The sequence below is a fragment of the Capsicum annuum genome, chromosome 1 (genome assembly GCF_002878395.1).
Source record: "Capsicum annuum cultivar UCD-10X-F1 chromosome 1, UCD10Xv1.1, whole genome shotgun sequence".
Lineage (NCBI taxonomy): Eukaryota > Viridiplantae > Streptophyta > Magnoliopsida > Solanales > Solanaceae > Capsicum > Capsicum annuum.
Genome location: NC_061111.1, coordinates 177,060,006 through 177,084,707, shown reverse-complemented (window position 1 = coordinate 177,084,707; position 24,702 = coordinate 177,060,006). Strand labels below are relative to the sequence as shown.

At 38.3% G+C, this 24,702-nt stretch overlaps 2 protein-coding genes across 5 annotated transcripts; one reads left to right on the top strand and one right to left on the bottom strand.

The window, feature by feature from the left end:
* Window positions 1-38: 38 nt before the first annotated feature.
* Window positions 39-1,922, top strand: LOC107841968 (probable galacturonosyltransferase-like 4). Its single transcript, XM_016685802.2, has 2 exons — window positions 39-1,439; window positions 1,585-1,922. The coding sequence occupies exon 1, from the start codon at window positions 138-140 to the stop codon at window positions 1,230-1,232; it is 1,095 nt and encodes a 364-aa protein (XP_016541288.1). The 5' UTR covers window positions 39-137; the 3' UTR covers window positions 1,233-1,439; window positions 1,585-1,922.
* On the bottom strand, window positions 1,384-24,702 carry LOC107841947 (AP-5 complex subunit mu). Of its 4 annotated transcripts, XR_001665524.2 has the most exons (9): window positions 24,355-24,700; window positions 24,124-24,270; window positions 20,450-20,761; window positions 12,733-13,016; window positions 11,730-12,625; window positions 10,152-10,208; window positions 2,400-2,447; window positions 1,952-2,255; window positions 1,384-1,860 (listed from the first exon to the last, which is right to left on the bottom strand). XR_001665524.2 is itself a non-coding variant. In XM_016685792.2 (8 exons), the coding sequence occupies exons 1-8, from the start codon at window positions 24,420-24,422 to the stop codon at window positions 2,184-2,186; spliced, it is 1,884 nt and encodes a 627-aa protein (XP_016541278.2). In that variant the 5' UTR covers window positions 24,423-24,700; the 3' UTR covers window positions 1,881-2,183. The 4 variants fall into 4 exon arrangements, 3 of the variants coding, with proteins under 3 accessions (XP_016541278.2, XP_047254967.1, XP_016541281.2); XM_016685792.2 differs by lacking the exon at window positions 1,384-1,860 and having other exon boundaries at window positions 1,881-2,255; XM_047399011.1 differs by lacking the exons at window positions 1,384-1,860; window positions 20,450-20,761 and having other exon boundaries at window positions 1,881-2,255; window positions 24,355-24,702.

Genomic DNA, 24,702 nt, shown 5'->3' with positions numbered 1-24,702 from the left:
TCTCTAAAAGTTACTTTCTTTTTTAGTTAGTCAAGCACGTATTGAACACGGATTAAAACTCTCCCGCCCTTTTTACACCCATGTTATTAGCCCAAGAAAAAGAAAAATAAAACACAAGAAATGTAGCTGAAGGAAAGATGGCCTTTTGCAACAAAAATGTCCCCTCTTCTTCTTCATCATCATCTTCTAACCATTTTCCAATGTTAGGCCTTCTTTCCCTCCTCCTCTTGCATCCTACTACCACCTCCTCGCCTTTTGCTAGTGCCATTCGCGTTGTTACCATCCAAAAACCTACCTCCGATGACATTCCTTCTTTCTGGGAGGCACCTGCCTTTCGCAATGGCGACTCATGCAGCTCACGCAACATAGATAAGATCCAAATAGTAATGCCTGTTGATGCCAATTACATTAGGGGCACCATGGCTGCAGTGTTATCTATTTTGCAACATTCAACATGTCCGGAAAACGCTTCCTTTCATTTTCTTTCCATCCATCTTGAACCTGAGATCATTTCCCTCATCAACTCTACTTTCCCTTACCTTAACTACAAAATCTACCATTTTCATCCTAATCGTGTTAGGGGAATGATATCCAAGTCTATTAGACAAGCCTTGGATCAACCTCTAAACTATGCAAGAATTTACCTCTCAGATATTCTCCCTACGGACGTGCACCGTGTTATCTACCTAGACTCTGATATCATTGTTGTGGATGATATTGCCAAGTTATGGAGGGTAGATCTGGAAGATAAAATCCTGGCAGCACCTGAATATTGTCATGCAAACTTTACAACCTATTTTACCGACACATTTTGGTCAGATGTGAATTTGGCAAAAACATTTGAAGGAAGGCGTCCATGTTACTTCAACACGGGTGTAATGGTGATGGATCTTGATGAATGGAGGAAAGGAGGGTACACACAAAAAATTGAAGAATGGATGGTAATACAAAAGCACAAAAGAATATATCAATTGGGATCATTGCCTCCAGTTTTGCTTGTGTTTGCAGGAAACATCAAGGCAGTTGACCATAGGTGGAACCAACATGGTTTGGGTGGTGACAACTTTGAAGGCAAATGTAGGGGACTTCACCCTGGACCCATAAGCCTATTGCATTGGAGTGGGAAGGGTAAGCCATGGTTGAGATTGGATGCTAGAAAGCCCTGTACCATTGATCACTTGTGGGCCCCATACGATCTATATCGTTCATCCAGAGTTGCGTTAGAAGAGTGAGCGAGAGGTGAATATCTGAAGAATGAAGCCTAAGAAATTGCTGCATTAGAAAATGAAATGGTGCAAGCACCAACGCCGGTGCAATATAATTGCATTGTAAGACATTGTCAAGGAAAATGATTAAGATTACAGCTAATAGTCCTCGGGCTTGGATGTAGAATCCTTAGGCCTTGTATATCTGAAGAATGAAGCCTAAGGAGTTTACAGGTATATTAGACATTGATAGCTAAGAAAAGAATTCACGAATGTGAATGAACTTAATTGTTCTCCCCTTAATAGGCTTTGTACGTATATCATTCTTGATTGTTGAGGTAAAGTGCTAATTTTGAGAGTACCCTTCATGAACCCATAGGTACGTTAACAAAAAATACACATGCACCGATTTATCTTACAACGGAGAAGCCGCCTTTCAGTCAAAAAGGGCTCCAATTCAAAGAACACCAGTGTCTACACAAATTAGAAAGCAACTCACCAAGAGCTAGAAATCTCAGCATCTTTCTAGTTTATAGCAGTTGAATGAAGCAAAGGTAAGGCTGCTGATCAAGTTTCTTGAGAAAGCATGTGTGTAATAGCAGAAGGCACGAGACTCTTTAGCAACAGAAGAGTATCTTTCACCTAGTAGAAACACCTGGACAACACAAGCATGTATGCAGTTAGTTCTCATAATCTATACAGCTAAATAATTATGTATGACCTGAGTATCCACAAAGTAGTTGTACACGTCTCAAGTAGTCTTGTCCCACATATAGAAAATGACAAGAAACAAGAGTCATTCATTTCCCAATTGTGCAATCTCACTGAAACAGGAACTTGTTTCAGAATGGCTCCACGATAAGATCTCTTTTGCATGAAGCCTCTTTGATGCCAATCTCTCAAACTCAGCAGCCATCCGACAAGTTAACCGTCTGTCATTGCTCCTAATCAGATATGCCAACAATATATTTTGCAACTCTATGCTTTGGGTGTGGCAGCAACCGGACATTTTCCTAATGTGTTCCACAGAATATAATCCCCAGAAGTCACCTGTGACAATCATAGCAAAGTAGGACAATTAAACTATTATAGTAACCCAAAAGATAGGGTTTATTGTAGACGACAAACAAGTGCTGTAATAAACAGACCTCATATGTGGCCAGGAATATGCTATTTAACTAATAATGAAACTACCTGAGTTGAAAATTCCACGGGTGCTTTAACAGCAGGGAAAATGCTTACCTGCAAAGGCTCATCGTATTAAGAATAGCAGCGAGTATATATCAGTATAAAAACAGAAAATATAAAACGCCTAAGAATCTCTATGATTGAGCAACTTCTCACAGCACAAACCTAGAGCTGATAGATAGCAGTTCAAGCATGAAACAGCAAACACAAGTAATTTGCTTTCATATAGATGTTCAAGGTGGAAAGTAGCCATCACATGAGAAGTTTGTATGCTTAAGGAAGATATGTGAAGTCCTTGAACTAGGTCAAAACTTCTGATAACAAATAGTAGAAAAAAGTGTATATAGCCTAGGGAAAGTGGGTATGGACCAATAAACACATATTTCTCCTATCACAAATTAGAAGAAATCAGACAACAAACATGTTAGAAACAAATAAGTAGCAACATCACATAATGCAATACGATGGAAAAGAGGAGGCCTGAAAGAACCCTCCCATAAATATGGATTTACACCACGAATCAACCATGAACCCAACTTTATTTATCTTAAGTATGAACGAGCCATACAACATTTACAAGATAACACTCCGTGGTGCATGCTATTTGCAACTGATATCATGTTAATGCCAACAATGATGAAGAACTCAATTAGAAGTTGAAACAATGGAGAAACACACTAGAGAATAAGGGCTTTAAAATAAACAGAAGACAAAATTTTAGCCCGCTTATAACAAAGGTTAATGGATTAAACGTGAGTATGGTGCCCAAATACAGATAATTTGGATACATAAACTCAAGTCTTTCAAGAGAATGACATGACCAATGAAGATGAAATACAAATAATTAAAATTTGATTACTAAAAATGAAGAAGTGATGCTAGAGTTTATTGACAAAAAAGGAGTGGCTGGGAGTACTATGCAACATGGATATACCTAACCGCATGAAAGGAAGATTTATATTTTGTAAAACAACCACCACCATACAGACCTAAACTAATGGACAAATATGAACAATTAAATATGCCAGATGATAAGGCAAATTACAGGGAAGAATGAAATTTGCTAAAAGTAAAATAAATCTTTTGTGTGAAATTCAGAGAATTTGAAGGTAGATAAACAATACCAAAAGAACTACTTGTGAAAAAAATGTAGTAGTAAGGGCATATGCTATCCTATTCCTAAAAGGCATTAAAAAAATATCAAATATTTAAGAAAAGTTACAAGTAGAGAAAAACCAGTAAGAGAGGATTCAAATATTTACAAGTTAAAAGAAGAACTACTTGTGAAGAAAATGAAGTAGTAAAGGCATATGGAATCATATTCCTAAAAGGAATAAAAAATATCAAATATTTAAGAAAAGTTACAAGTGTAGAAAAACCAGTAAGAGTGGATTCAAGACTTTCAACCTGAATTTTCAAGGAGACAACAACAACAACAACAAACCCAGTGTAGTCCCACCTAGTGGGGTCTGGGGGGGTAAGATGTACGCAGTCCATACCTCTACCTCTGATGAAGTAGAAAGGTTGTTTCCGATAGACCCCCGGCTCAAGACACGAAATACCACACAAACACATAGTAAAGCACAGAAGCAGATTACATAACATAAATACGGCACCCATAAGTAATATAAAACAGAGGAAAGCAAAGGAAAGCACACAGATTCGTAATAAAACATGGAACACGAAAGACGGAATCATAACAGGAATAAAACCCCCACCAAGTAATTCCCTACACTAGCGACCCAAACTGGCCCTAATCCTCTGCCGAAATTCGCGCCCTCCAGACCTTCCTATCTAGGGTCATGTCCTCGATGAGCTGTAACTGTTCCATGTCCCGCCTAATCACCTCGCCCCAGTACTTCTTCGGCCTACCCCTACCCCGCCTAAAACCATCCAACGCTAGCCTCTCGCACCTACGGACCGGGGCATCCATGCCCCTCCTCTTCACGTGTCCGAACCATCTCAATCGTGCTTCCCGCATCTTGCACTCCACTGAAGTCACACCAACCTTCTCCCGGATAGTCTCATTCCGAACTCTATCCCCTCTAGTCAGTCCACACATCCAGCGCAACATCCACATTTCTGCCACCTTCATTTTCTGGATGTGGGAGTTCTTAACTGGCCAACACTCCGCTCCATACAACAAGGCCGGACGGACTACCACCCTGTAGAATTTGCCTTTAAGCTTGGGCGGCACCTTCTTATCACACAGCACCCCCGACGCGAGTTTCCACTTCATCCATCCCGCCCCAAGGAGACATAATATTGAAAACGAAGTGATGGAAGTCATTAGCATAGATAATCTGTCTACATCTCTTTTCTCCTAAGTGAGGTTCTATATTTCTTCCTTTCGAAAAAGGAAAAGGAAGTGAAGGCCCATGACCTGAACCAAGTGAAGCGCATCAAGGACGAGGACAGTGAAGGGCTCGAGGAGGGGACACTTATTAGGCAGAGATGGCGGTCATACTTCCATAAACTCTTGAACGGAGGGGGGACAGAGACATTTTGCCAGGAGATTTGAAGCACCTTGAGAAGGCGTTGAGATTTTGATTATTGTAGGTGCATACAGGTTGAGGTTAAAGGTGTCATTCGTAGGATGTGTATAGGGAAAGAGACCAGGGCCATATGAGATTCCAGTGGGATTTTGGAAGAGCGCGGATAGTACAAGTATGGAATGGTTGACTGAATTGTTTAATGTCGTTTTTCAGATGGCAAAGATTCGGCATACAATGATCTCTCGTACGATAACAAGGATGTCATTCAGAATTACAGCAAAGGGATATCAAGTTATTAAGCCACTCTATTAAAGTATGGGAGAGAGTGGTGGAGATGAGAGTACGACGTATCTATTTCCGAGAATCGGTTCGATTTCATACCGGGGTTTAACTACAGAAGTCATTCATCTAGGAGATTGGTGGATCAGTATAGGGAGAAAAATCAGGATCTTCACATGGTGTTCATCGACCTAGAAAAGGCTTATAACAAAGTTCCAAGGAAGGTTCTATGGAGCTACTCAAAGGCTACAGACATTCTTATGGCATACGTTAGGGAGCTTAAAGACATGTACGATGGAGCCAAGATTCGGATAAGGATGGTAGGTAGGGACTCAAAGCACTTTCCAGTTGTGATAGGATTGCGTCACAATCACATTTTTATTTCCTTGGTTATGGAAGAATTGACTTAGAAAATCAAAGTTTAGGTGCCATGGTGAATGTTATTTAAAAATGACATGTATTGATCGACGAGACTCACGACAAAGTTACACTAAGCTTTAGGTTTGGAGACAAATCCTGGATCTAAAGGGTTTAGGTTGAGTAGGACCAAAACTGAATATTGGAATTCAAGGTCAATGACGTGACACATAAGGATGGTGTGGAGGTGCGGCTGGATACACAAGTCATCCATAAGAAAGGAAGTTTCAAGTATCTTGGATCTATTATTCAAAGTAACGAAAAAATTAACGAGGATGTCACACACGGTTAAGGTGCAGGATGGATGAAATGAGGGCTTGCATCCTTAAGCTTTTGTGGAAAAAAGGTGCCACTAAAACTTAAAGGCAAGTTCTACGGAACGGTGGTTATATCGACTATGTTGTATGGAGCGAAATGTTGACAAGTCTAGAACTACCACGTTCAAAATTTAAAAGTTGCAGAAATAAGGGTGTTGAGATGGATGTGTGTCCTAGATAAAATTAGAAATAAAGATATTTGAAACAAGGTAGCAGTGGCCTCAATGGAGGAAAAGATGCGAGAAGCAAGACTAAGATGGTTCGGGCTTGTGGAAAGAGATGCACGGATGCCTCTCTGCGAAGGTGTGAGAGGTTGACCATGGATGGTTACAGGAGAGGTAAAGGTAGGTCAAAGAAGAAGCTGGGAGAGGTGATTAGACAGGACTTGATGCAACTTTAGCTTAACGAGGACATGACCTTGGGTAGGAAGTTATGAAGGACACGGATTAGGGTAGAGAGTTAGTTGGATAGTTGAGAGTTGTCTCGTTTGTTACTCATAGTATTACTCTGGGAGTTTCTTGTTATTCCATCTTTGTTACTATTTAATGTTTCTTGCACTTAGATTATTGTTTTATTTTGATGTAGCGATTATGTAGTACACTTTGCATCCTTTCTTTAGCATTTTATCTCAGATTATTCACTTCTATGTTCTTTTTTTTTTCGAATTGCTTTGTAATGCTTTTACTTGAGTCGAAAGCCCATTGAAAACAACCTTTATACCTCCCAAGGTAGGAGTCAGGTCTACGTATACACTACCCTCGCCAAATCCCACTTGTGTGATTATACTAGTATGTTGTTGTTTGGGTTCTATGATTCTTCTTTTGCCAACATTGTCTATATTTTTTGTCTACTTGGAAATTCTCCACTTTTACCTTTTCTTATATACTAGATATTTTTATACCTTTTAGAGATAGTACACTTGTATGCCCCTACTTTTCCATTTTCTTCATAACAGATTCCATGTTTATATATTTTCACACTTTCTCTGAGTTTTACACCGATAATTTATTTTGTTTCTAGCAAATTCTATTATTCCTCCTAATGTTGCCCTATGAATTGATTATTAGTCTAGGTCCATATGGTGGTGGTAGCATTACAAAAAACACACCCGCCATTTGTTGGTGTATATTTGATTTGGTGGCAGTTCTTGTCTTGCTTCATAGAAGTACTTTTGTAACTCACATGTGTTAATTTCAAATTAACACACACCACATATAGATATCTGATTCGAATTTTACATAGCATCCTTTTTCATTTTATCTTCTTGTTTATCTTCACTATCAAAATCTTGTCATAGAAATTCAAATCTTATTGCATTCTCTAATGTCATTAAAAAAAAATTACCATTCTTTTTCCTGCTAACTCATCTTTTAGTACTTCAGGTCATTCTTTATACCACAATCTGATACTTCCTCACGTTGTTACATATAAAGATCTTTGTGCTCTACGAACATTATACCTTTTTAGTAGTTACTTCGATACTACATTTTACCCCTTGGGTTACCATTTCATCCTTATAGGTACAACCTAAAATTAGATCTATTCCCATAGGACCTAGGAGTGTGAAATGGGCGGGTTGGGCTGAAATTAAACAACTTATAATGGACTAAGTTAATAAATGGGTTGGGCTAACATTAGCCCAAAAACTTGGGCTACAACAGGCTGGGCTGGAAGGAGCTAAAATGGGCTGCGTTGTGACCCGCTAAATTTGACCCAATTCTTTCCAAATGGTCCACCTTCCCTAACCCACCCTTTACTCAGGTCCACCCCTATCTTACCATCCATTGTGACTCGAGCCTTTGAGTTTGATTCACAACCTCGACGTTGACCGATCCAACCCTGGCGCGAAATCCAAGACTTGATTACACGACCTTAGCTCAAAACCCAGGACACTAGCCCAAACTTTCGACCTCGACCTAACAACCGAGACACTAGACCCGAAACTCAATCCTAACTTAAGACCTGAGACCCAACCCTAACCAGGACTCAAGACTCAACCCTCATCCAAGATTCGAGGCCCAACCCTAACCCTAGATCCGACCCTGATCCAGGACCCAAGACTTGACTTTGCCCTGAACCTAAGACCCAACCCAAACTTGTCCTAAAACCCAAGATCCGACCCAACTTTGAACAAGAACCCAAGACATGATCCCGACTTTGACCTAAAAATTGAGACCCGACTTTGAGCTGGAACCGGGATCCGACCCCGACTCGAGACCCTAGCCCCGACTTTGGTTGAGAACTTGAGGTCCAAAATCGAGACCTGAGCCCAAGACTTGAGACCCAACTTTGACCCGAAACCCGAGATTCAAACCTGATTCGAGATCCAAGAGCCAACCCCGACTCAAGACCTGAGACCCAGCTTTAATCCAAAACCTGAGACCAAATGTCGGCTTTGACCCAAAACCCAAGCCTCGACCCTAACTCAAGATCTAACCTCGACTTAGGACCAAAGTCCTGGGACCGAAACCTACCTTGACCCATAGAAAAAATCAAAGTAAATCTCAAACAATAATTTCAAATTAAAGTAAATCTTAAAAATAGGCTAGAATTGGCTAATATTGGGCTAAATTGAAAATCAATTTCAATATAGATTATGTTGGGTTGGACTAAAATAAGCTCTATGAAATTATCTTGTGCCCAACCCTTAATTTTGGGTGGGTTGCATATTTGACACCCCTACCATAGGTTCTCTAATTATTGGTTCTCCACAAGTCTTCTGCATAAGCCATGATGCTTTGAGACCCAACAATGTTATATCGAGAATGATTAGATGAGTGTAAAAGAACTACAGATGTTAAGATGGAGGTAAAAGCAGCTATTGGACAAGATTAGAAATGATCATATCCAACATAATGGACGAAATGAGAGGATTCGGAAGATAATTATGCCATGCCTAACATAGAATCCAAGTGCACTTGAAGGTGTTGTGAGGAGATGAGCTAGACCTGAACTCACATAGAGGAAAAGTGACTCAAAAGAGCTACAAAATCTCAGCAAGTACCTAATTAGCTTCGAATATAATGGAGGCAAAAAATCCTGAGAAGTGATACTCCCTCCATTTCAAAATAGTTGGCCCTTGTTGACTTGGCACTCCCCTTAAGAAAATATGTATTAGGGGTTTATTTTACCAAATTAGTCTTATTAATTATACTTTGAAAATATAAATTTGAGTATATACACTTTGTTTAGTTATTCAATAATAAGGGTAGTATTGGAAGATCATAATAAAATCCTCTTGATTTCATAAAAGACACAACTAAATTGAAACAAATACTTTTAGAAAGAGGGCCAACTATTTTGAAATGGATGGAATATAAACTACTCCCTCCGGTCCAAAATAAAATTATTGGCAACTTTTTTATGGTCCAAAATGAATGAATTTTTCAAAGTACAAAGATGTACTCCCTCCGTCCATCAATAGTTGTCCACTATTGACTTTGCACACTGGTTAAGAAATAGTAAATGATAGGGGTAATTTTACCTTATTACCCTTTGAATATAATAAATTTAATGTTTTGGGTAATATATTGGATAATGAATCGTATTTAATGCTAAGGGTAAAATGGGTAGAAACGGGTAAATTATCCATTGGTTTTCCAAACTGGACATCGGGATTATGCAACATCCCAAGAATGCATTTATTTTGGACTAGAGGGAACAGTCAGGAATAAGACTTAGGTGGTTGTTACACTTGGACAAGGTCCAGTGTTTACAAGGAATCTTTTTAGTCTGGTCATAGACTTATTTGTCAGTGCAGAGATAATGGAGATTTAAAGCCCGTGGTTTTAGAAAACATTTAAGTAGCCTCAAAAGATAAAGTTAACTAGTATAAGAACGAAATGAGCCAATGGACCAGAATGGACACAAAGGATGATAAAGCTGACCTGATTAATTTGGAATTGAGGTCAAGTAGATTGATTGATTAACTTCATCGTTTTAGGGAAAAAAAAAAAAGCTACATATAAATCAGTAATGCTTGACATCATATACATGGCTCCAAAAAAAAACAAAAGAGGAAAGATAATTCACATGCGGTCCTTTGGACAAATGTAAACTGAAAAGGGGAAGGATTTCGCAGATAATGATAACTAGAATTCTTGGACTCGTGCTACTTCTGGATAATAAACCAGGATAGCCCGAGGTCGAACTATATTCACAATCACAGTATTATTTCAATGATAATGTTCCATTCTAAAAGAAAGAATCAACCCGCCAATAGATGATACAATTGGTCATAAAGGACTTACAGATTTTGGATCAATAGACATTCCTGATAATGATCCTCCCATTATCTTGAAAGATACCTGGAATCGCATGAAGCAAAATAAAATGTTTCTCACAAAGCAATTTAATTTAATTATAGAAATGTTCATATACGCATCGGCTAATTTTGATTGAAGAGAATATAGCATGTTTATGAGGTTGAAACTAAGTTACTCGGACTCGGGTGCGGGTATCCGAGACGGGTGTGGATCCAAGAGTCGGATTCGTCAAAATATAAATTTTAAGATTCGGGGGTGCGAATCCGAGTATGGATAAGGGTGAGGGGATTCGGCTTAACAAAATCAAATATTATAAATATAGAGTTATAAAGGTATTCTAAAAATAAAAAGTTAACTCTAATTAAGAGTACTTTTTCTTTTTTGAATGTTAGGGCAACTTACGTTTGATTATATATTAATATACATTTTTTTTATATCATAAAGAATATAATATACAAAAGTCGGCCGTTGTCAGTCCAATAAACCGACATGCTGCTGTCTTGTTTTTATTAAAATATATATATATATATATATATATATTAACACAAACAAATAAACAAATATTAATGTTGTTGTCTTGTTTTTATTAAATAAATATTAAATATTAATAAATATAAATATATATATAACAACACAAACAAATAAAAAGCCGACGGCGGTGACATATCAACAACAACAGATGATTGACGACGATGACTGAGGAAGTACGACGACGGCGGCGGTTTCTCGGCAACGGCGACGGCGGTAGCACATCGACAACGCAGTCTCTGTTCTGGTGCTCGCTGGTCGGAATTTTTTCAGTAAGTCGCCACTCGCCGGTTAATTATTTGATTTTCCCTCTCAAATTTCTTCTTTAATTTGGTCAACGTCTCCGAAATCATTTGACCGAATTGGAGACAGCGGAAGCACCCGCACCCGCCTCAGTCTCATGTCGAGACGGGTTCGGCGGCAAAACGGCCGAGTCCGAGTAACATAGGGTTGAAAGATAGTATTATTGATTATAAAAACAGCCACATTTGTAGAGTCGAGTTGTGCTCGTCGGACTCGCCTGACTGTCCTTGTTACTCTTTAGTTTCTCCTACTTTTGTTTTGAATACACCTGGGGAGCGGAGGGGAGAAAGGGGCTGAAGAGGAGATGGTTATGACTCTAGTAACAAATTGATTGGGAGTGAACTCTTCTTTGATAATTCCTGTTTTGACTTTCTTCCTCCACTCCTGCCCTCCTTCAGGTGGTGTTCTTGTCAGCGGTTATCAAGTCTATAACCTATTTTGGTGTCTGCTACATATATTATTTTTTTTCAATCAGCTCTATCTAGGGCCACGTTTTCTGCAGAGCCACAATGCATTACATCTTCCTAACTTCTCCATGCAACTTTGCAGCTCTTGTTTAGTCTTAAACATTGGGTAACTTAGTACACCTAGTCATAGTAAATCCCCAGTACTAGTATGTTGAAAGAATTCAGTAGGGGGAAAAAAGGAAATCAGGGCTGTCCAGATTACGCATGTGAAAATAATCCAAAAGGGGGAACCATCACAACTAAAGTTGCTACAGGAAATACTTACTTTAGCATAATCATATGCTTGCCAGCAAAATGGCTCCTCCAAATCAACTGCTTGAAGATCCTTATTCATTTTTTCCATTAAGAGCTCTTCCACGTTTGCCATATTATATGTTGACTCTGTTTCAGCATCACTCTCTTCATCTTCCATATTCCCAAGTACTGCCCCTGAGGTAGGCAATCTTTGAGGTTGCCATGGAGCAAACTTAACTGTTCCTGGAAATGTTGCCTCAACACTCTTTCCTGAAACTCCTCGACCGGTTGTTATAATTTTCCATTCAACCAAGTGTTCAGCAACTGCAACTGTTCCAATAGAAGGTGTCCCATCAAAAGAGAGAACCCTTCTCCTAGGGAACGGCATTGTCACGGTGCAGAAATCCATTGACAGAGGAGCTCTATAACCTTCCATGAGCCGTAACTTAAACAAAAATGCACCTTCATTTTCTGAAACCATTGAAAGCTGATAAAAACCCTTAATTGGAGGTCCCATACCACAAAATGCCTGATAACGCATCAGTACAAAATTTCCTAATGGTGGTGAGAACATAAGTGATTGTTTCTCGTTACCATGCTCTGGAACTTGAGCACAGGGGTGGAAGGATAACAGCTCAACACGAGCAGTGTCCAAACCTATAAGTGGGAACATCACATCAGGCAACCCTTCTAATTCTGCTCGACAGTTAACTTGACCTGAAATTTTTTTGCTGTCTGGAATTTCATCGCGATCATACATGGCAACATGGACTGTCTCGTGAATTGTAAACAGAATTCTCTGCTTCCCTCTATAAAGATAAGGTTTCCATGCTGGTTGCTTCTGATCTGCAGGAGGGATATCTGCTGAAGAAAATCCATTTATCTTAACTGCTGAAATGTTGGTGTAGTTAAGATCCAGAGGGGTGCCTACAAAATAAGGTAGACGGGTTTTCAGCAAAGATTAAACCCTTTAGTTAATTCATACATGCATTACGAAAAATTTGTGATGAGAGATACCATAAAAGATTACCAACCAAAAGGCATTGCACTGCTTATGAAAGAGCGAATCGCATCTCTATCCAGGGGCCTCAAACCAATTTTTGGAGCATCAGATGTCATTGCTCCACTTGTTGCAGCTCCAGAAGCTGCTGATCCTGCAACTGGAGCAGCTACAGGTTTAGCTCTTGCTGAAATACCAATACTTCCGGTGAGAGAATCCAACAACCCACCCACTGATGGAGAAGCACTTATGACTATTTCCGGTTCTGTCACATCGCCTGTTATGATGTCTCCTATCATGTGGCCCACCATAAATGCCCTGCACTTGAACGCATTGCAATTTTATTAATAAGCGAAGCTGGAGAGATCCAATTATGTAAGATCTAAACCAACTTACATTTACCAGAGGTATATGATTTAATAAAAGAGAGGAAACTCTGTATAACTCCAGTGAATTGACAATTTAAGACAAATAAATTAATCAAACTCCTTCCACCCCCAAACCCAAAATGGATACTAATTCCTCCACACACAGCAAGTTACAGTAAATGACAATAACAGGCCTAAATTTCTTCCTTTGGACAAGGCAAGTATAGGCTCAACAATTATTTCTTTTTCATGAAGTAAGTTGCTCCATTGAAAAAGGTATCAAGAAGATGCAAAGTTACAAACAGCATAACTACATGAAACAAAAAGCAAAGTTAGCCGCTATACAGTGTGTTACTCTAGAACAAGAGTGCTCACAATGTCCAAAAAAGGTCCATACCAATTAGTAGGGATAACTTAGTTCATCAAAAAAAGATTAAGCAAGCATTTAGCTTTAAGTGAGTGACTTGGAGTTGAGATGCCACCAAAACATCTTCTATTCTTCTCAGTCCATAGACAGCCAAAAATAATTGCAGTAAGAACTAACCAGAATATTTTGATGGACTCATCAACTTTCCATAGACAACAACTTATGCGTGCCTGTGTCAAATTCAGTCACATGACCCAACTCAGGCCAAACATACAGTAGAACATGTTGCATAGGTCAGTGGCTATTTGACGGTGCAGGAACAAATGGTTGACAGCTTACTAATTCCTTATACATACTTCATAGATAACATCCATTGACCAACTGAAAACCTCTTGTATAAGGCAAGCTTCATTTAGGGCAATCCAGTTGAAGCATATAGCCTGAACAAGTAATTTGGTCCTCCATATCAGTTTTTAAGGACTTGATTCTGAGAGCAGGTCTGTTTATAACATTCTTTGACTAAGAAAACACCTTGCTGCCACAATACATAATGTCTAAGTGATCTTAGTCAATATTGTAACTCTCAACTTGTGCTAGAATTTCCATCAAGCTTTCTATTTCCCAGTTTTGGATAAATCTTGTCAAATGTACAGACCAGTCCTTTTCTTTTTCTTTTTTTTTTGAGAAAGAAATGTACAGACCAGTCATTGTTACTCCTATTCTGAAAATTTGAAGAATTCCTGTCCAAGACAAGGTGGAATAGATTAGGATAATCATCCATGAGTATAGTGTTATTGAGTCAATTTTTCCTTCCAAAATCTTATGTACACTCCGTTACCTGGTTTGAAGTGAATCTTCTGAGAAAAATTATTCCTCTCAAAAGACCAAATCCATAAGGTGTGTGTTAAAATTAATGGAGAAAAATATTATTGAATGGTGTGTTTACATAATTACATCGAGACCCTATTTATAGACACTATAGTACAATCCTTTTCCAAGTAGGATTTTGTATATACTATTCCTATTTCTACTCATATTCTAACACTCCCCCTCAAGCCGGTGCATACAAATTATATATACCTAACTTGTTACAAATGTAATTAATACGAGGACCGGGTGATGGATTTGGTGAAGATATCTGCAAGTTGATCACTTGACTTCACAAATTTTGTAACAATATATCCTGAGAATACCTTTTCTTTGACAAAGAGACAATCAATCTCTATGTGTTTAGTCCTCTCATGAAACACTGGATTTGATGCGATATGAAGGACTGCTAGATTATCACACACAAGTTCCATCTTACCGGTTTCTCCAAATTTTAATTCTCTCAGCAGCTGTTTGATCCAAACTAGCTCACAAGTTGCTACAGCCATTGCTCGATATTCTACTTCTGCACTAGATCGAGCAACCACACTTTGTTTCTTCCTCTTCCAAGACGCCAAATTACCTCCTACTAAAACACAATATCCAGAGGTAGAACGTCTATCAAAAGGTGATCCTGCCTAATCAGCATCTGTGTATCCAATGATATGCTCGTGACCTCGATCCTCAAAGAGTAGTCCTTTACCTGGAGCTGACTTTATATATCGCAGAATACGAACAACTGCATCACAATGATTATCACAGGGGTAAGTCATAAACTGACTTACAAAACTCACAGGAAAGGATATGTTAGGTCTAGTCACGGTGAGATAATTCAACTTTTCAACCAACCGCCTATACCTTTCAGGATCACTGAGTGGCTCCCTGTCCTGGTAGAAGTTTGGCATTTGGATCCATAGGAGTGTCAATGGGTCTACATCCCATCATTCCTGTCTCCTCAAGAATGTCTAAGGCATACTTGCGTTGAGAAATAACAATACCTGATCTGGACTAAGCAACCTCAATACCTAGAAAATATTTTAGTCTGCCGAGGTCTTTGATCTGAAAATGTTGAAAGAGATGTTGCTTCAAGTTAGAGATACCATCTTCATCATTATCAGTGATAACGATATAATCAACATAAACCACCAAATAAATACAGAAATTTGGTTGAGAATATCGATAAAACACTAAGTGATCAGCTCCACTACGAATCATGCCAAACTGCTGAATAACTGTGCTGAATTTTCCAAACCAAGCTCGAGGAGACTGTTTCAGACCATAGAGTGACCTGTCAATCGACATACAAAGCTACTAGACTCCCCTGAGCAACAAAACCATGTGGTTGCTCCATAATGACTTCTTCCTCAAGATCACCATGCAGAACAGCATTCTTAATATCTAACTAATAAAGAGGCCAATGACGAACGACAGCAATGGATAGGAAAAGACGGACGGATGCTATTTTAGCCACTGGAGAAAAAGTGTCACTATAATCAAGCCCAAATACTTGCGTGTATCCTTTGGCAACAAGGCGAGCCTTAAGCCGATCAACCTGACCGTCTGGACCAACTTTGACTGCATAAACCCAACGGCAACCAACAGTAGATTTACCTGCAGAAAGGGAAACAAGCTCCCAAGTACCACTCGCATGTAAAGCAGACATCTCATCTATCATAGCCTGCTTCCATCCTAAATGAGAAAGTGCTTCACCTATACTCAGGGATGGAAATAAATGACAAAGATGATACAAAAGCATAATGGGATGATGATAAACGATGGTAACTCAAGAAAGTATAGTGTGGGTTAGCATTACGGGTGGAACGCATACCTTTTTGAAGTGCAACTAATTGGCTAAGAGAAGGCAAGTCCGCAGTAGAATTGCCCAAAAGCTAGCTCATGAGGGAAGGATTGTCCAAGTCTATATAAGGAGACCAATTATCCATTTCTTTTCCGATGTGGGATACTTAACACTCTCCCGCACGCCCAGGCCTCATTAACTGGAGCGTGGACAATATAATATGGTGCCCAACATTGGTGAACAAAGATTTGGGATGGGTCTGGCTCTGATAACATGTTAAAATTAATGGAGAAAAATATTATTGAATGGTGTGTTTACATAATTACATCGAGACCCTATTTATGGACACTATAGTACAATCATTTTCCAAGTAGAATTTTGTATATACTATTCCTATTTCTACTCATATTCTAACAGTGTGCATAGACAATTTTAGTGCTCCAGTTTTCTCTTTTCCCATGTTTAACAATGATCACTACCTTCCAGAAACTTGGTTTTCCCATACCATCCCTCCATAGTCACTTCATTTTGCAAAAATTTGTTGTAGATGGCTAAATTTCTAATCCCAAAATTTTCATTGCATTTTGGCTTTGTGCTTTATCCACTTTATCAAATTGAATTTCTAGAGCTACTATTCCTCTCCTAAAGGAAATTCCTTCTGACTTTGTCAATTGCTTTAGTACCTTTTTAGGAATAGGGAATAAAGACATATGTTGTCAAGCACACTACCGATAAGAGTGAGTCTTCCCCCATAACTAAGAACTGTCACTACTAAGAAGCCAATCTCTTTTTGATGATGCAATTTACAAACAACCATCAACTATAACCCCAAAAGAATCAGATTCCATAAAACCATTTCAGATTTCACAGTTCTATGAATTTGGCTCCTAACGGAAGACGTAAGTAGGTGGTCGGTACTGTCCCAATGCTGCAACACCTGATTCCCACCAGCACCTCAATATCGAGCACATTATTGACTGGATAGATACTACATTTTTGCATGTCGATGTGTAACCCTGACAGAGCTTCGAATAGTAGGATACTAGGAGTATGAGATTCAACAACAACAACAACATACCCAGTGTATTCCCACAATTAGGAGAATGAGATTCAAGTGTAGGATTTGTGTTCTTTCTACCTCACAGTAGATCAATGTATCATTAACACTGTGTTAGACCATGTAAAGCAAGGGGTGAATTCACATGCTTGACACTCTCAAACGTAAAACAAAAGCAAGAAAATCATCACAATTACACCCTATACAGTGTCCAACATATGTAAATCTACCTCAGTCTTCAATTCACACGCCACCACCCAGTGTTCGGTTCTCAAAAAAACCCACCAATCAACATCTGTGCACTCCTGAAAAATCTCTTAGTGAAAGTTGAAACTATCTAGATGGAGTGGTACTATAGTACTATTTCTTTCTTTTCTTTTTTCTTTAGTATGTATGACTTTATTTTTCACTGTTTGCAGTAGAAAGTAGGATGTCTTTGAGGTGCTATAAAATAGTGGAATTGTGTTGAGATTTTGGGAAAATGTATTAACTTTGTGTATTATATTGTACGTACACATAACTGGATATAAAATAGATTTTTCTGGATAATTAGGAAATAAAGGCCATTAAGAAAGTTGGGAAAAGGATGGTGTAGAAATAGAGAGGTTTGTATAAAATGGGGAAGATAACCCTTCTAAAAGAAAGGAGATAGAAATATAAAAATGTTGGAAAAGTAACAATAAAATGAGGTCTCGATCACATTTTTAACTTTTCATGTCCCCTTTCATTTTCAGCTACAGAAGAAGCACAGGCTCCGGGACAGTGTAAGAATTGATGCCAGTCAATCTATAATATAATCTGTGGACCAAACAAGATTACAAAGCCAAATATTGTTGCAACAGTCTAATACCCCTAAATGAAAAATAGTTACCAGATAATCCCTTCAACCCATTTTATGCGCCGGAGTTTGACTAGGCATGGAGCTAAAGAAAGAAAGAAAAACTTTTGAAACTTGTGGTCTTAAAACAAGTCATAGACATTTGTCTGACCATAAATCATATCATTAAGGGTAAAATGATTCAAATTTAATTAGTTTTTATCCACAGATACGACACAGTTTAACATTGAACATGAAAAAGAGGAGAGATGATGAATGTGTGCCCATACAGATGTACCCATTGTTTGGCAAAAGAGGCGAGAAATCATAGAGCCTGATACGAAATATAATGGCTTTCCATGAAATCAATATGAATATCTCAAGCAAGAACAAGGGAGAGATACCAAGACGGAAATAACAGATCAGGTAACATGAAACAACTTCACAGGAGCAGCACTAAACCCTAAAACCAGAACCAATAACAGTCACGATGAACCAAAGTTCCAGACAAAATTTTCAATGTATCGCATATTCCGGAATCCCAATACAAAACCAGGCAATCTTATTCTGCATTCAGTTAATTGTATGGCAAAAGATCTGATGAAAATTAAATGGCAATCAGAATGCAAACCATGAGGAAATGTTTCATCAGTAAAAGAGACCTTTAAAAGGAAGCAGTTAGTAGCCCGCATACCAAACAAAAATAGATCGTTGAGGATATAATTAGACATTGGAAGCTCCAGTTGAGATACCAAATACTTATAAATTATGGTTGTAGCGCTTAAGATGAGGAAATAGGAAATGCATGCGCTGCATGAAAGAAGGCAGGATTCATAACATCACTGAGAAAATCTAATAAAAAAAGCAAGAGAACTATTATTTTGTTTATGCAAAAGAATTAGAGGGTGTTTGGGTAAGCCTATCTTTTTTACAAGTTAAATAATTTTATTAATGGAGGAAAACCCTCTATACTAGCCATATACCAAAAAAAGAGAAGCTACATCAAAATATTGTTCTCCATAAAAGAAACCCAACCATCTATATAAATGGGGACCTCATGGGTACATTACAAAGAAACTAGAAACAAAAGACTACTTCGCAATTTTACGAAATCTGGAATCTCTGTTTCAAATGCTCTGCTATTTCTCTTTTTTCATATGTCCCACATGATGGCTAATGGAGCAACATCCCCTTGGAATTCACTTCCCCCTCGAGAAGGTTCCACTATGCAACGCCTCCTCACTGAGCTCGGCACCACCCATCTCATTCCAAACCACCTAAGGACCATCAATCACAGTCGTGTAGGCACCTGACAGTGCAATAGGAGATGAACAGCATCTTCTCAAACATCTACACATGAAGCACCAATTAACATAAGAGAGCCTTCTCGTTCTCAGATTCTCTACTGTCAATTTCACTCCCCTCACAGCTAACCATGCAAAGAAACACACCTTCCTGAGCACCCTGGGAATCCAAATAGAGCTGTGCGGAAATGCAGATTCCCGTCTTCCTAGAAATCTCTGATGATAAGACTTAACAGTGAACAAACCCTCCCTTTTTAGTTGCTATTTCCAAATGTTGGGTGCATTTACTAGTAAATTCTGCACATAAAGTAGCTCCACTAGATTATGAAATTCGTCCAACTCTGAGTCCTAACGGTTTCTCCTAAATGTCAATTGCCAAATAATTCCCCCCGCAGAGTATTCACGAATTTGTTCTGTCAGATTATGATTATTGTTAGAATATGAGTAGGAATAGGAAAAGCATATAAAATCCTACTTGGAAAAGGATTAAAATGTAGTGTCCTATTAGGAAAAGGATTGAAATGTATTGTCTATAAATAGGGCCTCAATGTAATAATGTAGTTACAACAATTCAATAATATTTTTCTCTTATATTTCTCACATGGTATCCAAAGCTTCCACGATCTTGGTAAAGAATCAAAGAGTTCCCGCTGCTGGCGGGCGGCTATAATCCATATATGCCGCCCGTCTAGCCGATGATTATGTTAGCAAAAGTTGGGTCACTGACTCACTGTGTATCTTTCTAGTGACTATTTTCTCATATCTTTGGGAAGCACCATGCATCTGTCCGATGACTACTTTTTCATATCTATTTTTCCTAAAACCTTGCTTCTTTTCGGTGATTATTTTCTCATATCTGATTTGCGTAGCACCGTGCATCTTTCCGGACTACTTTCTCATATATGAGTTGCATAGCACCGTGCAAACACATAACTATTTATTTAAAAAATAAGTTGCAGCACTTAATACTTATGAGCTAGTTTTAATCAGCTAACCCAAACAGGCTCTTAATAGCATTTGTTTAGAGTGACGTAGATGATTGCCCAGTGGCAATGAAGAAGGGGGGAAATATTAAGTTAGTAGACGCTCTGGACCAACTTAAGGGGCCAAAAGACAGACATGTCAATTTTACCTACCAGCGTGAAAGTTAGAAACAGGTACGATGGAACTAACCCTGTGATTGATGGAAGATTAAGCAGGAATGGGGATAAATTTTCATCGGCTCCAACAGCATCTCCACAGTCAGATCTTTTACGCATCCTTGTATATACTTTTAGATGATCAGGTCCCACCAAAGGCAGTACAAGGATACAGTAGAGTCCCTTAATGTGCAAAACAAGTGGCCAGACAATACGATTCTTTTCCTCCTCTTCTTTTTTAATGCACAAACTTATTATGTGACGCGTAATCGGATCATCAACCCAGGAATCAGAACCTTCAACTGACTGATTTATCCTAATGCCAAATCCACGAGCAGATCCCTCCCTATAGAAAAGGTTAAACATGGTAATTCATGGGAAGTACAATTTGGCTGCAAAGTAAGCCATAAGGATGTGAAACTGACGATAGATACAGAGAACAGTGGAAGCTAAATCAACAATGAATCAGATAACGAGATTTTACATAATAAAAACAGATAGTGAGAAGGTGCATGCCATTTTACACTTCATGAAAACTTCAACAATAGTCATAGCTGATAACACAAGAGATCTGTATAAAGGAACTTCGCAGAAAAATTGCTAGACTGGCTTACCTAAATCGTTTTTCTTTAACGGGAAAAAACTCAGCTCAAATATGCCATTGAACTTAACAAAATGGCCTATCTAATGCCACTCATTAACAATTGGGTAAAAATGTGCCACTGACATAACCATTTTGGCCATATATGACATTACCCACTAACGGAACCCTATTACTACCAGATTTTGCCACGTGGCATTATCTAAACCCTTCCTTACTTACCAGCCCCCACCCACCCGACACCCACTTCTCTCACCGCCTTTTATTAGTGGCGTATACGAACAATTTCATTAAATGCAGTGGCGTATTTGATCCTTTTCCCAAGCCACCACCACATCCCAACCACAGCCCTAATTTCACCATGAAAAGATATATGTACTCTTAGTTCTGTACTTCCACACCCAGCTACACCTCATCAGTTCACTCTCTTTTAAACTTGTCTCTTTCACCTCATTAGTGCACTCTCTTTAAACTCGTCTCTTTTTTTCTTAAACACGTTTTATATCTTTTTCCCATGTCCCAACCACTGTTACATCCCAAATTCTACCATGAAAAAACACTCTTAATTCACACACTCATATGTACTTCCCATACAAAGCTATACCTCGTTAGTTTACTCCCTCTTAAGCCTTTTTTTTTTATAACCATGGTGTCCGGGCCAGCTTGTGGTGGGGCCCTTCCCTGAACCTCATGCATAGCGGGAGTTTTAGTGCAGCGGGCTGCCCATTTTGGTGTCTGAGCCAGCTTGTGCGCACCTCGACAACCTGTCTTTTTTTTCTTAAGCAAACTTGAAGTCCTTTTCCCAAGTCACCATCACCGTCACGTCACAATCACTGTTACTCCCCAAATTCCACAATGAAAACACACACATACTCTTAATTCACACACTCATGTTCACTTTCCATACACAGCTCATTACTGTACTCTCTTTTAAGCCCACCTCTCTTTATTCTTATACAAATTTTGTGTTTTTAAAATCTTTTTAAGAGCCATAAAGTATGTGAAGATTGTGAATGGAGTAGAATAGGATTAGACTCATACTCCAATTAAATAAGATAGTATAGTTTTAACATGTAAGATAATGATGTTACAGTATAAGGGACAAACTTGTCCTTATAAGTCTGTTACATAAAATTAAACGTTTATTACATAAGATTAGAAAAGATGGAGAGTTGATTGTCATGCATCAAATGATAAACAGAAAAATAACATAAGTTAGTTTTTATCCAAGAGAGTCGTGTCTTATAAGCGATTGGGAAAAGGCTAAAATATGCCATTGAACTTAACGAAATGGCTCCCATATTCCGCTAGTAGAAGGAGGCGAGATGGGAAGGGGTTGATAAGTAATGAAGGGTTTAGATAATGCCACGTGACGAAATTAAATAATAATTGAGTTGTGTTAGTGGGTAATGGCATACATGGCTCAAAATGGTAAAATTAATGGCATGTTTATGTCCAACTATTAAAGAGTAGCATAGATAGGTAATTAAATTAAGTTCGGTGGCATATTTGAGATTTTTCCCTTTTTTATTAGCCAAGAAAGTCACAAAATTGACTGAATTTGAAGGAATGTGTACCGTGAAAGGGAAAAACATCAGAGTGGATCTGTGCAAGAAAATAAATAAATAAATAAAGAGAAAGAAAGCGATGATAGGAACAAAATGAGTTTAGATTATCTAGGTGATTTCAAGATGTTTTCAATTCTCAACTTGCATCACTACTTTGTCAAACCAACCTTTTGAAGATGAACCTATCCCCACTGATTACAATACAAGAATAGATAGGGACTGAAATTTGGGAAAGGGTCTCGCTGTAGTCATTTATCTCCGTGTAGTACTGATCGGAGATTGGATACCAGAATGAATAGTACTGATGTTACAACAACAACAACAACAAACCCAGTGTATTCCCACAAAGTGAGGTATAGTACTGATGTTAAGCAAATAAAAATGATTACTTTTTCAAAATTTTGCAAATATGACACTTTTTGAACTGAAAATTCACTTCTTCCAACAGAATTACAAAACCCACGTGATTCGCTGGGCGAAACATGCATCCAGCTTCCAGTTAATCATTTGGTCTAGTTCTTTCGACTAGATTTTTGCCCCCTCACCTCATCTCTAAGATTAATATTCACAATAGAAAACATAACTAAATAACTGTAACGAACCTACAATTCGTTTTTCTTAAATGATCTATATCCTCCACACACAATAAGCAATCAATAGATTATCCAAACTAAATGAGTTAACTTGTTAAAACAAAATGAGCTAAATGCTACGCACGCTAAACTCGAAGATCAAAAAATGAAGATAACTTTTTATTTTGAGAAATGTTACATTTAGTTTGCGACCCAAAACATCAAATTTCTCGATTACCCAAAAGAAAACAATATAGATTGTTTTCTGGGAATGTGGTTTTCGAGATAGTTTAGTACACCTCAACTAATCCACTGAATATATGCTATCTCGTACTAAAACAGGTACAAGGTAATTCTACTCGTAAAAACTCCAAAACACAGACAGACAGAAAACATCACTTAGTATCTGCTAAGATCTAAATCTTGGCCCAATGTTGTCACTTCAATTCTTCAACTGCTAAATCACTCCCTTAGAGACATAAGGATAGCACTTTTGTGTTCTCTTCAAGTACAGATGTATACTAAAACAGATGCAGTTGAAATTCTATGCCCTGACAAAGTAAAAAGTATTTACACAATCATATTACTTTGAAGGTAATTGCATGTTACTTTATTTAATAACACGGCTGATAACCTAAAATAAATGGTATCTTCTACTCCCCGTCCATCTTTACTTGTCCATGTTTGACTTGGCACACTGCTCAAAAAGCACTACATAAAAGGGTAATCTTACAATATCACCCTTTGGGAAATGTACTGGGTAATTACAACATTTAATAATAGTGGTAAAATAGACACAAAATGATAAATTATTTCTTGGTTTTTCCAACTTAATAAGTAATGTTGGACAACTATTTAGTATACCAGACAAGTAAAGATGAACAGAGGGAGTATAACAGGTTAAATTCAAACTTCATTCAGAAGAGAATTTAAAAAGAATGAATTAAAATGTAAGAAAAAGGAAAACCTTTGCTTGCGGTCAATGAAAGCAGCAGCAATTTCAGAATCAGTAGGAAGAGAAGGCACCACATTATATTTCAAATCATCCTCCACTATACTACTCTTATCTCTCTCACATGCTGCCCGCCACCGCTTCTCCACCACCGGAAATCTCCTGCAATTTCATCACCATCATTAAAGTTAAGAAACTACACACACACACAAACACACACAGAGAGAGTGAGAACGGGGGAAGTACCGGGAGAAAACAACGGTGTCTTGATTGGTGAGGATCCAGAGAGCTCTGATACTACACGAATTCGGCATTTGACACACCGGAGACGGACGAACTCTACGGTGGTTTCGACTAATTTCACCGCTGTTTTGGGTGACGTTTACTGCATTTCTACGGTGTCGTTTCGTACGCCGGGGACGATTCGGCAGAATTATCTTACGAGGCAGTTGAAGATTTGAAATGAGAGTTGATGAACGACTTTTGGGAAAATTCTTTGAGGGAAATATTAAATATTACTTTAACAAAGGCTCTACTTAGCTGGGAAACAGTGTTGAATAAATCAATGGAAAAGGGTTTAAAGTAGGCTTCAAC

Bases quoted from the DNA above. Each gene is read 5' to 3' on its own strand.
- LOC107841947 (XM_016685792.2), bottom strand. From the start codon at position 24,422: ATGCCGAATTCGTGTAGTATCAGAGCTCTCTGGATCCTCACCAATCAA. The intron at 12,626-12,732 runs GTTGGTAATCTT...CTTATTTTGTAG, and splicing joins AAGCAGTGCAATGCCTTTTG to GCACCCCTCTGGATCTTAAC. The intron at 2,256-2,399 runs GTAGTTTCATTA...TGATTGTCACAG, and splicing joins CCGTGGAATTTTCAACTCAG to GTGACTTCTGGGGATTATAT.
- LOC107841968 (XM_016685802.2), top strand. From the start codon at position 138: ATGGCCTTTTGCAACAAAAATGTCCCCTCTTCTTCTTCATCATCATCT.